General features: G+C 42.0%; 1 protein-coding gene across 4 annotated transcripts in view; it reads left to right on the top strand.

Annotated features, from left to right (window-relative positions):
• EXTL3 (exostosin like glycosyltransferase 3) overlaps positions 1-14,686 on the top strand; it is an 88,276-nt gene that overhangs the window by 44,020 nt on the left and 29,570 nt on the right. For 3 of the 4 annotated variants that reach the window (XM_010995335.3, XM_031442151.2, XM_031442149.2), the window contains exon 2: positions 8,632-11,257. In XM_010995335.3, the coding sequence (XP_010993637.2) occupies positions 9,110-11,257 (2,148 nt within the window). In that variant the 5' untranslated portion in view covers positions 8,632-9,109. Of the gene's footprint in view, positions 1-7,603; positions 8,107-8,631; positions 11,258-14,686 lie in introns of those variants that run through there. The other variant, XM_031442150.2, reaches the window with a different exon arrangement.

Raw genomic sequence — 14,686 nt, forward strand, 5'->3', positions numbered from 1 at the left:
CCTGCATACAGCCTGCATCCCAATGGGCCTGCTGTAATCCAGTGCGACTGTATTTACAGACCAGGCAGCTGGCTGTGGTCTGCCGGTGCCTGTCCTAGAGGATCACCCTGCACCCATGTATCATTGCTCTTGTGTTAGACTGATTGGTGATGTTAATGATTAATGTCCTGGGTGTTCACTTTGTTGACTGTTATCTTATCCTCTTGTATTGTCATCATTTAACCCTCTTCTCCAACTTCCTTTTAAACATTTTTTTCAACAAATGTTTGATACTTTGAGGGAGGAATAAAAAAATTCATTGGCTTTGGAATCTTCTATTAGCCTTTATAGTAAGAGAAATAAGATACGTAAGTACATTATGATGGTAGATTACAATAATGTTTTAAATTTCTGTAGTTCTTTGAGACCCTATAGTACCTTCAAATATTTTTTTCCTTATGTAGATTTTGATCTTTAGGGTAACTCTGAGATGTAGGAGGCTACATGTTACAATATTCCTCTTCTTGAGGGGAAAGAAAGGTAGGAAAGAAAACTGAGACTTGGAGGGGGAGATTTAGTTATTTGACCAGATATGGTAGGAGGCAGTTGGCTAGTAATGCTTGCTGACCTGCCCCTGCTTGAATACTTACAATGAGGTGACCCTCACTGGGCAGCCCATTCTAATTTGCAGACCAGTTTTTAGGACACTTCCTCATTGAGCTGCAGTTTGCCTCCCTGTTAGCGTCACCTTTTAGAGCTGTGTAGAACAGATCTGCTCCTTTTCCCTGTGACAGTTGTGCCAATGCTAGGGGGTGGCTGTCCTTTCCCCAGACATGGGGATCCCGCAGGGCCTGTGTACATACCATTTGGCCACCCAGCTTACACAAAGACTTGCATTGGGAGCCAACTTTTAGAAATGGGGAGATTTCACATAAAAAAATCGCTCATTTCTACCTTTTCTTGCGAAGAAATTAGAGGCTTGGGTGATACAGAGCCCTGATGGTAGTCATCTCCCTTAGCTGATGTGTGTACTCTCTGTTTTGCTAAAGTCTCTGCCACCAGCTTCCCTCGTTCACTTGACTCTCAGGGCCTCCGTAGTCGTGGGGATTCCCGCACGCTTCCTGGCCTTCTACTCCACGGACTCTTGATGGCAGTTTCCTTCAGGTGCTTCTTTGACAGTTTCAGGTCCCCTCACGGACTTCTCAGTCCTCTGCCCCCCATTTACTTTGTTAATGTCCCTCTAAAACTGTGGCGCTCAGCACAGCATACTCAGTTTACAGTGTCCCCTGTCAGTACCAAGTAGGGAGTAACTTTCACTCTTCTGTTTTTGACACTATACTTTATTTAAAAGATAACAACAGAAAAACAGGTGACAGTGTTTTTTTCCTAATCAATCACATTCTTGACTCACTGAAATTATAGTTAACTGAAATCACAATTCTGTGCGTGTGTGCACTGTTATTAAACTGAATCATTTCCACGTAGTTTTGGGCTCTTAAGTGCTTAACTCTGCCTTTTTTTCTTTAAAATGTTATCTGCTTAGATATTCCAGACTGAAAACATCTTTTTGTATTCTGGGTTTATTTTCCAACCTTGACTTTCTCTTCCCACCATGACTTCCTTTATTTCTGAAGCAGAGCTGTACAGTATAAATGCATTGTGGCTTATAATGGTGAGGATCCTAAACTATTATTAATGATTTCAGTGGAAAATTAAGGGGGGAGGTCTTGAAAGAAAACATTATGCTTGAAATTTTGGAGGTAAACAAAAGGAGGTCTTGGGAATAACCTTGCTACTTGAGTTGATATGTTGGTAATATTTTCCCCCCAGGAAAACCAGTATTTATGTGCTTTTTGTCTGCAAGGCAATTACAAGTCAGTGGGGGTCCTAGAGTCTAAAAGGATCTTTGAGGTCCTATAGTCTACCCCTTTCATTTAGGGATTCAAGAAGGCTGAGGAGCACATGAGTCAGGAAGGACAAAGAGTTGTGAAGTTAGGGGGTCTGATGAATCAGACAGCTGATAGCAGTAAAGGGACGACAGAGTTGGAGTCTCCGGTTCAATTCACCCATGAAAGTTGAAGTTGGATGCCTGAGTGATAAAGCTGATTTATGTATGGTTTAGCAAACTTCTACTTCAGTTTTGTCTGTTTTAGGGAGGCCTGGAGCGTTAATGATATCAATTATATGCCTCCGTAGCATCAAGTGAAAATCCTATTTTCTTGAGAAATGGAAGCCCCTAGAGAAATTAGTTTACGCTCCAGGCACTTGCACATCAAGCTGACTGTTCTGGAAAGGTTCTTTAGCAAAATCCACCCAAAGACCTTATTTTAACAAACCTGTTTTTACACCACCTCCTTTCATACAGTGGAATCTGTATTTTTCCACTTAACATCATATTGTGAACATTTTCCCATTTTATTTAAAATGATAGAAAAGCTTATTGATAACATGGTAATTATATCAATGACATGGGTTTTATCATACTTTCTATATAACCTTCCTCCTAATCTTGGCCATTTATTTATATTTATATGTGTATATGTATATATATCTCGCTATTATAAAGAATGCTGTGATGATTACATCTTTATAATACAAATCTTCACATAGAATGCATTCCTAGAAAGTGAACTTGCTGACTCGAAGGTCCGAATATTTTAAAGACTTTGTTACAGATGGCAAATTACTTTTCAGTTTACTTTCCTGCTAATACAACGTATGAAGACCTGTCACTGTAGCTGCCTGCAGGACAGAGATGTACTGTACTTTATTATAGTGAGTGGTATACTTTGTAATGGTTTAGGGTGGACATTCTTGAAATTAAACCTTTTTTCTCATTCATGATTCTTTCCTAAGAATAATTTCTGGAAGTGGAATTGTAGGGTCAGGGCCTCGGCACCGTTCCAGGGCTTTTATTACTCGAGGCCAGACTGTGCTCAGGGAGGGTTGTCTGTGCTCCCTCCCAGCGCCCGAGTGTGGGGATGCTGCCCTCGATCCGGGCTAGCACCAGGTGCTGTGGTTTTACAGTTCTTTGCTAATTTGTAGGTGGGAAGTGTCACTGTGTCTTGTTTAAAATCTACCTTTGATTTCTGGAGTGACTAAACATTTTTAAATGTTTAGCCCTTGGGCCCCTTCTTTTTGTGAAGTTTCCTGTTTATTTCCTTTGATCGCTGTTATCTTGCCTTTACTTCTACTACTAATGCTGTGTTGTTGATGCTTCCCCCAGTCTTTTCACTGAATCTCAGCTTTTTTTTCCTTATAAATATATAGAAGCCTGGGATTCTTATGTAGTCAAATTTGTTGAACTTTTCTTTTGTGGATTCTGCTTCTGCTTGGATTCCTATAAAAGTGGCTGTACTTATCTTGAAGTGAAATTACATTTATGTTTTCTTTTTGTTCTTTTTATGGTTTCATTTATTACAGCTACATCCTGAATCTGTCTGGGACTTATTTTGGGATTTGGTTTAGGAATTCAGCTTTATTTTTTTCCAAAAAGCTAATTGTCAGCATTATTTATGGAAAAATCTAGTGTGGTGTACTTTATTTTTTCCTTATTTTCCTTTGTTTAAAAGAAATTTTTTTAGTGTGGTGTACTTTGAAAGGAACTGCAAAAAGATAATATTTTTCTTTTTTCTTCTTTTTGTTGTCAATGTATTCGTTTCTTTTATATTAAGGAAGTGATAAAGAATAATAGAGAATCTATAGTTTAATTTTGCACAAAATGGTTCTCGCAAATATCTACTTTATACTTGCATTTCTACTGGCATTTATGAAGGAATTGTGTTGAGGTTTTGACTTTCTTTTTCTTTTTTTGTCTTTTTTTGTTTGTTTTTTTAACTTTTATTGATTTGTAATCATTTGATAGTATTTTTCTTAATCACAAAAGTAATACATACTTATTATAAAGAGAATGAAGACAAAATGAATCTTTGAAGTAAACAAATAGTAAACAGGTGGGTAGCAGGGTACAGGTCAGACACCTGGGTTTATGTCTGGGCTCCTCAGCTTCTTGCTGTGTGGCCTTAAACAAGTTACCTAACCTCAGGGATTCACACTTCTTTTTCTGCAAAGTAGAAATAACAAGCCTAGCCCCCAGATGGCTGATTTAAGGATGAGATGAGATGGTATGTGTGAAGTGTGTTCTCTATAGTACATTCTAAATATAAATATAGTTGTAACATGTGAAAGGTTCCCCTACCCCTCGCATCTTCCAAAAGTCTATGATGTAGACTTTCTACGTGAATAAGGCATATTGCTCTTTGACTTCCTTAGTTGTCTGTGATTCCCTTGATTGAGATGTCATCAATCTGAATGATACTTGTCACCAGTTCTTTGTTAAGCCAAGTTTTGAGTTAGAATTGTGTGCTCTGCTTGTATTTATTTTATTTTTTTTATGATGGGAGGTAGTTAGGTTTCGTCACTGACTTCCGCTTGGAGGAGGTGCTGGGGATTGAACCTGGGGCCTCTTGGGTGATGAGCATGCGCTCTACCACTTGAGCTGTACCTTTCCCCCCAGAATTATGTGCTCTGCATTTAAGTCACCTGGGACCTTTGTCAAACTGCAGGAGCTTGGGCCCCATTCTTGGGATTCTGATTTGGTTAATACTGAATGGGCCTCGGTTTATTGTGTGTAAACATTCTTAGGTATTTGTGCATCTGATTTGTAACCCTAGTTAAAAAATAAGACCATATTATTTTGGTTTGTGGGATATTATCAAACTGGTGGGAAGGGAAACAGATGTAGGAAACGGCATAATTTTCAGATTGAGAACTTACCCTGGGAGTTGGGACTTCTGGATTCAGGTGTATTGCTGACTAAACGCAGCAATATTGTGGCCTGAGTTAATCAAGACTCTTAGTTTAATACCTGTATATACGGTTGAGCTGTGGAAGGAATGCTATTACTTATGGGTGAGTTCCTTTTGTGTATATTGTGATTTGTCTGCTAGTGGCGTTTGTGGAACATCTTTGGACTTAGAAGTCTGTTCTGATGCTGTAATAATGGTGGCTCAGCTCTGTGGGTTCTCCCTGATTGTATCATAATCTTGACCCAGTATGTCAGTGCACAACCAGTATTTCTTACCTGATTTTGGTTTTTAATTGCTGACAACTTTCTATTTCCCTTATTTTACATCCGGGTTAAATTTATCCAGTAAATAAACTGTGGTGGTTGTATTGTGAAAAGCACATGGCCTTGCTCTCCTGTAACTTGTGAATTGCCTACATTCAGTTTTTACAAGTCATTCTTTATCTACAGTTAACTTCCCTAGAAAGTGCCTCTTGTTACTATGAACGTAGAAGAGAGAAGTCAGAGTCTTCACGGTGGTAGTAGTATTGGGAAATCTGTTTTTGTTAGTTTAATTTGTTTAGCTTAGTAACATACCTGCTGATTTTTGAACTGGGTACTGCCTTGATGACAGGCTGCTTGCCATGCCTGTGCTTAGCAGAGAATGAGGAAATTACGTTCTTTGGGGTCGTTACAGTGTTTAAAAGCAAAACAAAATCTCTGAAGTATTGCTTTCAACAACCTTCCTGAAATGATACTCTGCACAGAACTGTCGTTACCTAGTTTGAAGGTCTTGTGGCAGTGACAGTCACAGCAGCACTGCAGACGGTTCTGTGGAACCTGCACCTGGGCTGGGATAGAATTTTGCCTGCTTGGTGGGCCGATTTTGACTTAAAAGAAGAGGAAACACTACTCCACACACAGATGCACTGGTAGGTCATTTGCTCTGAGTATATTGTTTTCTTGTTTTATTTAGCAGATAAAGAAATATGAATATAGGGTTGACTTTAGGTTCTGGAGTAGTGTTACTATGTGTTTTAATTATAATTAATCATTATCCATGATTACAGTGCAGCAGTAGTAATATGGGTAATTTAAAAATAATTTGTGTAATTATGTACATGTGCCTTGTATTCCTTGAGTTAACATCACGGGCAGTTTACCATAATGGTTAAGACATCAAGAGAATGGGCCTTAGAGTTAGAGTAACTTTGATTTGAATCCAAGTTTTACTCGATATGGATGACCTTGGGCAAATTACGTAACCTCTGTGCTTTGGTTTCTCACGTACAAAATGGGAATAATAGTAGTACCTACTTCATAGGATTGTTGTGAAGATTAAGTATGTTAAGGGATATAAGAGGCACACAGTAAATATTTAACAAATGTTAGCTGTCATCATAATTGTTTAAAATGTTGGGGGGAGGGTAGAGCTCAGTGGTACAGAGCATGCTTGCCGTGCATGAGGTCCTGGGTTCAATCCCCAGTACCTCCTCTGAAAAAAATAAACCAAATTCTCCCCCCTCCCCCCTCCCCCAGTCATGTTGAAAAGTCAGTTGAAGGTTTATTTTGGGAGCATCTGGAAAGTGTCTAGCTTCTATGCGTCTTGCCGATTTCCCTTCATACCTTTTGAATGTAACGCAGAACAGCAGCCCAAGTAGAACCAGCTATTTATTCCCTTGTTTCCTCCCTTCTGTTTTCTTTCTCTCTTCCATTGAGTGTTTTACTTTAGTTCCGTTTAGTTTTTTTTTTTTTATGAAGAAAATTATACAACCTTTTTGAAAGGCATTGACCTTATTAAAAGGCATTGAACAAGATCTGAATAAACAGAGAAATACACCAAATCCATGATGGGAAGTTTCAATATCAGACTGTTTTAGTTTTAAAAGAAGAAAAGTCGAGTCAGTAGGATGGTTGTTGTATCAACAAACTTGAAAGTAAGGTCCTGATCACAGGTGATGTTGCTACTGATGATGAAAGGGTTTGCCATTGTGAGGAATGTTCAAGAGGAGGCAAAGAAGAGGCGCTTATAGAGGGTGTGGGTACGTTGGGGTGTGTGTTAGGAGGGAGAAGGTGAAGTGGGAAGCACGAGTATGTACAGAATTCTGAATTGGAACTCTGAGCCCCAAGTAACTTCTCAGCTTATCTCCTGGATTTTTGACTTGAGTCATTTACCATTACAGCTTTCCAGGAACATAGCTGGTTTCAAGCCCTCAGATGAGTTTGGTTAGCAGATCAAGAATTCTGTCAGGAAAGCAAGCCCCGGAGTTCACTATTTCAAGAAATTATATACTGGAGTCTAATGTTACATGAGTCAGAGAAAGGAAGGACCCTGAACCATATGGTAAGGAGGGAATGAGTCAGCTGAGTTGCCTGGATTCTGCCTTCTTTTTTCCTCCACTCCATTCTTTCTTTGTTATGATTTGATTGTAAGTCCACAGAACGTTTTTTGAAAACAAAAAAATTTTAACATTTGAATTCAGAGGATCATGCTTTAGAAGTGCTGACCTGCCTTCTGTGGGATATTTGTTCACCTGTTAATTATCCAAATTTAGGTCATTCAGATTTAGGCTTTTTCATGGTGGGTGTTTTTTGGTTTTTGTTGTCCTTATCTTGTGATATTCTTAATCAAGCCTTACAGTAACATCGTCATCCCTTTTTATTTAAAGGGAGAGGAGACTGTCACTCATTTAATAGTAGAGCATCCATGGAGCACTGCTCACTGCGCTGCCTCGTAGTCGTGCCCTCGCGGTTTGTTTGTATCTTTCTGGGCTAAAGGAAGTTCCATGATGTCAAGGATTATCTTACTTTCTGGATTCTCCCACAGTTGCACTTAGCATATCTTAGACATGTTAAGAGTATGGTAAGTGCTTTTTCGAGGAAACCAATGAAGGAAGTTGGGAGTGTTCTTTGGTGCAGAGTGTCATGAACTCACGTCTCAGACGTGTTGCCTTTAAGGGGAAGGCAGCTGGAAAGCTGTGACCTGTGATAGTCAAGTGTGGCAGGAGAGCAGGGCTGGGAACGTTGTGTCAAGATTTATTAGCCTGAAGTACCCTCACATCCTCTAGCCTTTATCATCATAGCCACACAGTACATTGCTGCTGTCTCTATCTGCTCATCTCTGTTTCGGGAGACTAGAAAACTGGGGCCCAAGGGCTGATAGCAAATCTCTCCAAAGGATAAGAAATAACGCCCCTCATTTCTAAATATAGTGCTCTTTCTGAAAGACCAAGTTACTATTTATATTTTAAGAAGGAGCACATGATGTCTGCTAACAGAAGATAAAGGAGAAGCAAACTGGGAAATACATCTCATCTCTGGATTACCGACCCCACCACTGGGTAAAGATCAAAAAGAGTTCTCTTCAGCTCTTTTCAACTCTGAATGTAACAAATGGAGCTTCTCAGGAGTGTTTTTTGCTTTTTTTTTTTTTTAATAGTTCTAAAGAAAACTTATATGTTAGCAGTGAACATAGCTACTAAGGGTGGGTTGGAGGGTGTTTCTCTTCATTTAATGATGATGCCTAAGTCTAGAATAACAAATTGTCATGAACATTTTGCCCTCTGTTGAGTGTGGTTGACCATCATTTTATACGGCTCTAATACTGCTCTGTATCCACTCAGTTAGGAAGGTGTGTGTGTTCTAAACACTGAAGCTGTTTTTGGACACTTACCTTATCCATTTCTTCCTAACCACAAGTAAAATATCCATACCAAACAAAACCTACATTGGACTTAAAATGTTCTGCAAGATACACACCAATGATCCAGCCATTGTTCCATCTTACAAGATGAAAGTTACTGAGGGAGGGCAGGGTTGTAGAACATAACCTCTTCAAGGCTGACTTGGTTCTCTTTCTTTTGCAGGCCTGATTGTTGGCAGTGACATCGATGAGAGATTGGCATTTATTTCTGTTCTGACCAACTACTTTATAGCTGTGAATGAGAACTATGCATATGTGTTGGTCAGCAAAACCAAGGAACCAGAGCTATGGCAGTTGACAGAGTCTGTCTGATTCCAGGATATTTTTCCTGGGTTCCAGCATCAGGGACCTCCTGCCTTCCATCTCATCCACTATGTGGTCCCTTTTACCGTTTGTTAAAGATTAAGGACATGTTCTTTGGTCAACAGCCAGAACTTAAAATCTGCTGGAATAGGGTCAGAGACCATTTCAATCACAGCTGAGGAAGATGAAATTTCCGTTTTATCTGGTGCCTTGTCCAGGGAGCACACTAACTGTGGGAAACGTGGGAGTGAGAAGAGATTGAGTTTTGTTTGATAGAAACTCATGGTTATGGCGAGTGACCCAACGTGACCAGAGGGGCCAGAGCCACAGAGGAACTCATGACGGGCTATACCATGTTGCGGAATGGGGGCGTGGGCAACGGAGGTCAGACGTGCATGTTGCGGTGGTCCAACCGGATCCGGCTCACGTGGCTCAGCTTCACTCTCTTCATCATCCTGGTGTTCTTCCCCCTCATTGCTCACTATTACCTCACCACCCTGGATGAGGCTGATGAGGCCGGCAAGCGGATTTTCGGCCCGCGTGCCGGTAACGAGCTGTGCGAGGTGAAGCACGTGCTGGATCTCTGCCGAATCCGCGAGTCTGTAAGTGAAGAGCTCTTGCAGCTGGAGGCCAAGAGGCAAGAGCTCAACAGTGAGATCGCCAAGCTCAATCTGAAGATCGAAGCCTGTAAGAAGAGCATTGAGAATGCCAAGCAGGACCTGCTGCAGCTCAAGAATGTCATCAGCCAGACCGAGCACTCTTACAAAGAGCTGATGGCCCAGAATCAGCCCAAACTTTCTCTGCCCATCCGGCTGCTCCCGGAGAAGGATGATGCCGGCCTTCCTCCCCCCAAGGTCCTGCGGGGCTGCCGGCTGCACAACTGTTTCGATTATTCTCGTTGCCCTCTCACCTCTGGCTTCCCAGTCTATGTTTATGACAGCGACCAGTTTGCCTTTGGCAGCTACCTGGACCCCTTGGTCAAGCAGGCTTTTCAGGCTACAGCACGAGCTAACGTTTATGTTACAGACAACGCGGACATTGCCTGCCTTTATGTGATCTTAGTAGGAGAGATGCAGGAGCCGGTCGTGCTGCGGCCTGCTGACCTTGAGAAGCAGCTGTCCTCTCTGCCGCACTGGCGGACAGATGGACACAACCACGTCATCATCAATCTGTCCCGGAAGTCAGACACACAGAATTTGCTGTACAATGTCAGTACGGGCCGTGCCATGGTGGCCCAGTCCACTTTCTATGCTGCGCAGTACAGACCCGGCTTTGACTTGGTGGTGTCACCGCTAGTCCATGCCATGTCAGAGCCCAACTTCATGGAAATCCCGCCACAGGTGCCTGTGAAGCGGAGATATCTCTTCACCTTCCAGGGTGAGAAGATTGAGTCTCTGAGATCCAGCCTGCAGGAGGCCCGCTCCTTTGAGGAGGAGATGGAGGGTGACCCTCCAGCTGACTACGATGATCGGATCATTGCCACCCTCAAGGCTGTGCAGGATAGCAAACTGGATCAGGTCCTGGTAGAATTTACCTGCAAAAACCAGCCCAAACCCAGTCTGCCTACTGAGTGGGCTCTGTGTGGGGAGCGAGAAGACCGCTTAGAATTGCTGAAGCTTTCCACCTTTGCCCTCATCATCACTCCTGGGGACCCTCACTTGGTTATTTCCTCTGGGTGTGCCACCCGGCTCTTTGAAGCCTTGGAAGTTGGGGCCGTCCCAGTTGTGCTGGGGGAGCAGGTACAGCTTCCCTACCAGGACATGCTGCAGTGGAGTGAAGCAGCCCTGGTGGTGCCCAAGCCACGAGTGACCGAGGTCCACTTCCTGTTACGGAGCCTCTCGGACAGTGACCTGCTGGCTATGAGGCGGCAAGGCCGCTTCCTCTGGGAGACTTACTTCTCGACTGCTGACAGTATTTTCAACACCGTGCTGGCCATGATTAGGACTCGCATACAGATCCCAGCTGCTCCCATCCGGGAGGAGGCAGCAGCTGAGATCCCCCATCGCTCAGGCAAGGCAGCTGGGACGGACCCCAACATGGCGGACAACGGGGACCTGGACCTGGGGCCAGTGGAAACTGAGCCGCCCTACGCCTCCCCCAGATACCTCCGCAACTTCACCTTGACCGTCACTGACTTCTACCGCAGCTGGAACTCTGCGCCAGGGCCTTTCCATCTCTTCCCCCACACACCGTTTGACCCTGTGTTGCCCTCAGAGGCCAAATTCTTGGGCTCAGGGACTGGATTTCGGCCTATTGGTGGTGGAGCTGGGGGTTCTGGCAAGGAGTTTCAGGCGGCGCTTGGAGGCAATGTTCCCCGAGAGCAGTTCACGGTGGTGATGTTGACTTATGAGCGCGAGGAAGTGCTCATGAACTCTTTAGAGAGGCTGAATGGCCTCCCTTACCTGAACAAGGTGGTGGTGGTGTGGAATTCTCCCAAGCTGCCGTCAGAGGACCTCCTGTGGCCTGACATTGGCGTCCCCATCATGGTAATAGAAAAATGAGTAGTTTTTTTTACTGCATGAGAGAGTATTTCACTCTGAATCTCTTTTCCATATATATATATATATATATATATATATATATATATATATATATATATATATATATATATTTGTTTTGTTTTGTTTTTTAAGCTATACAGATTCTTTCCCCATGAAATTTCTGCTTGCTTCTTTTTCAGTCCTTTCAGGCCTTGCCAGTTCTCTCTCTGCTGCTCACTTCTGAAATCTCCTCTAAGATGCTCCAGTACTGAAATTGGTATTGGCCCCATGAAGGTTTACAAAACCCCTCCAGTGACCTCACACACTTCTGTGTCATCACAAAGATGTTGATGACGAGAATGATGACGCAGAGCTAACATTTAAGAAGCACTCATGATCTCTGCACTTACAGTTTAACGTTTATAGAATTTACGTGACTGACTAGAATGATTTCTTTGTTTTATGTCTGTGGAAACAGGCTTAGAGAGGTTAGTTATTTAGCCCAAGGTCGTGATTAGCAATCATGGAGGAGCTTTAGTGTGTCTGATTCCAGAAGGTGCAGTTTTAATCACCTGCCAGTGGATTTAGGAAGAAGACCTGTTTCATTTAACAGGATCATATGCATGTCCTTTGGGAGACGGGAGTCAGGGTTTGGTATTTTGGGAGTTGAAGATCCTGATCCTTTTCTGTAGTCTCTTGCAGGTTCCTTCTCATTCTTTACTCCATCTGTTATGGCTAGGATGCTGTATTTTACAGGAAAAAATAATAGCCAAATAGGCAGGATAGAGCTTCAGGTCTGAGTACTTTGATTATCCACCTTCTGATGTAATTTGTCAATCCAGAGGGAGATTACCCATTTCTATTAAGTGTGAAGTCTTAGAGCAAGTCTTCAGCAACCTGGCAACTACTTACCCTGCAGCATAGGTACTTCCCAGAAAAAGGTAGCAAAGAAAGGCAGAGGTCTGATGGGCTGTGCATTACTAGAAGGTTGCTTAAGAAAATAAAATTAGTGTAGTTTTTTAAATGTTTATTTCATTGAGGAATTAATTCATGTGAAATATTTTCTAAGCAACATCCTGATATAATGGAAAAGTGTGAATTTTGGAGTGATGCAGACCTGGGATCAAATACTCATTTTGTGATCTTTGGTAAGTTAATTAATTTCTTTGACTTCAGGATTAAAAAGGAATCTAAGATAATACAAGTAAAGACTCTAGAAAGATGCCCAATAATTATTTGATTCCTACTCATCCCTTCATGTCAAAGCAGATGGAGGGCTGCATGGTTATTCTGCTTGTTTATGGACGGCTTGAACTCCCTTCACTGACGAAGCCCCTTGTATCCGCTGCATCATTTCCCTTGTGTCACAGCTGTTCCTACCTTCTTTCTCGTGTGCGATTCTTTGTTTTCATGTTCTATCTTACTAATGCTGCTACTCTCACACTGCTGCTAATCTTTGCTTGTGTTTAATTTATTATCTGAGGCTATTCAAAGACTATAGAGTTCTAAAAACTTTTCATCCCAGAATTTATCTTGTGTATTGAGAAAAGTGTTGTAAATGTGGAGATTTCTTTATAGACTTCTTCTCAAATAAATTTCATGTTTTTCTTTCTCAGTTACAACTTTTTGAATGTCATCGAAATTAAAAAAAAAATAGCATTTGTTCTGTGAAAGGTAGATGCTGCTCAAATAGAATAACCAAGTAGGCTTTGTTTTCCCTTTTCCTGAGTTTCCTTCGAATTTGATAGCGATGTAGAGAAGCCGATGCCACTGCAGTTAACAGGGGCTGAAATTCGTCAGAGAACTTACCAGAACTAATCCTTCCTTTTCACTCTGGTGGGAAATAAGTCGTCCTCTGTGATTACTGGGCAGCTCATTGCAGCAATACAATGCCTAGTCACAAAATGCCAGAAACTTTCCAGATGGAAGGGTGTTCTGAATAGCTTGCTCATATCAGCAATACACCCTTTTTTTCTAGTTCTTCTGAAAAAGAAGAAACTTTCAAGCTGGAGAATTTCACTCCATTCTCTAAATATATGGGCTGCTTTCTATTTAAGAGAGGCAGGTTTTTGGGGGGAGCAGTTGAATTGCTGACCTCTTAGGCCCAGAGCCGACATTACTGCCCAGGTTTCAGGGCTCAGAGGGACGACCTGGCGGCTCTCCCCGTGGGAACTACCGGGGGCATCTTGGAGTGGTTTTCCAGGAAGGATGCAGACGTGCCCTCTCCATTATGTTACGGTTACAGGTCTTTATAAAATTAGCAGGAGGGTGGTTCCCAGTCCTTCAGAGAAGATGATTGGAAATCAGCATTTTGGCCAAAAGAATCAGCCCCGGCGCCTGCCTGCCATTTCAGAGAGCGCTGGGCAGTTTGTGCTTCTCTCCTGCTCAGGTTGTCTTCACAGCAGTGTGCATGCAGGCTGGGCGTTTGTGGGCTGTGAAATCTGTTGAGCCCTAGGTGTTAAGTATTTTGAGAGGGATTGTGTTAGGGGTACCTACTGCGATTTATATGTTAAAGTTCCCCATTCTTTTCCGTTGTTTACATAACAAAGAAATCACATCAGATCTGGCTTAGAGTAAATGTAATCTTCTCTGCCCCCATGCTTGGACCCCCCCTGTCCCAAATGCTTTATGTAAAGAGAATTTCAGTTCAGGTGGGCTAGGGCCTGGGCACGGTGACTGGCCTGCCCCCCGGGGGGTGGGAGACGTCCACTTGTGGTGGCTCTCTCGCCTGAATGGTGCGGGGTTAAAGGCTTTCCACTGTTTCCAGGCCTCCATTGTTTCTGATGATAAGTCTGTGATTTCTCAAGTTTTTCTTCCCCTGTATGTAATGTGTTATTTTTCTCTGCCTGCTTTCAAGACTTTCTTTACATTTGATTTTCAGCAGTTTGACTGTATATGCCTCAGCGTGGTTTTCTTTGATCTGTATTCTGATTGAGATTTCACTAAACTTCTTGAATCCAGTAATTTATGTTTTTTTAATCATATTTTGGGAAATTTGTATTCAGTATTTATTCATTTTCCTGCCCCATTCTTTCCCTCCTCTCCCTGGGGACTCCATTCTATGTGTATTAGGCATTTTGATATTTTCCCTCAGTTTTCAGCAGCTCTGTTCATGTTTTAAAAAATCTTTTTTATCTTTGATAATTTCTGTTGATCTGTCATCAAGTTTACTGACTTTTGTGTCTACACTACTGTTAAGCTCATTTAGCCAGATAGATTTATTTAATTAATTAATTAATTAATTAATTAATTTATTTATTTTTCATTTAGCCAGTTTTAAATTTCAGATACTGTATTTCCCAGCTTGAGAATTTCCATGTTTTTAAAAATAATAGTTTCTGTTTCTCTGCTGAGATCTCCTGTTTTGTTTTTGTTTTGTTCCCTTTCTGAGTATACCTGACTTCACTGAGCATAGTTATGATAGCTACTTTAACA

Source organism: Camelus dromedarius, chromosome 36, assembly GCF_036321535.1.
Source record: "Camelus dromedarius isolate mCamDro1 chromosome 36, mCamDro1.pat, whole genome shotgun sequence".
Lineage (NCBI taxonomy): Eukaryota > Metazoa > Chordata > Mammalia > Artiodactyla > Camelidae > Camelus > Camelus dromedarius.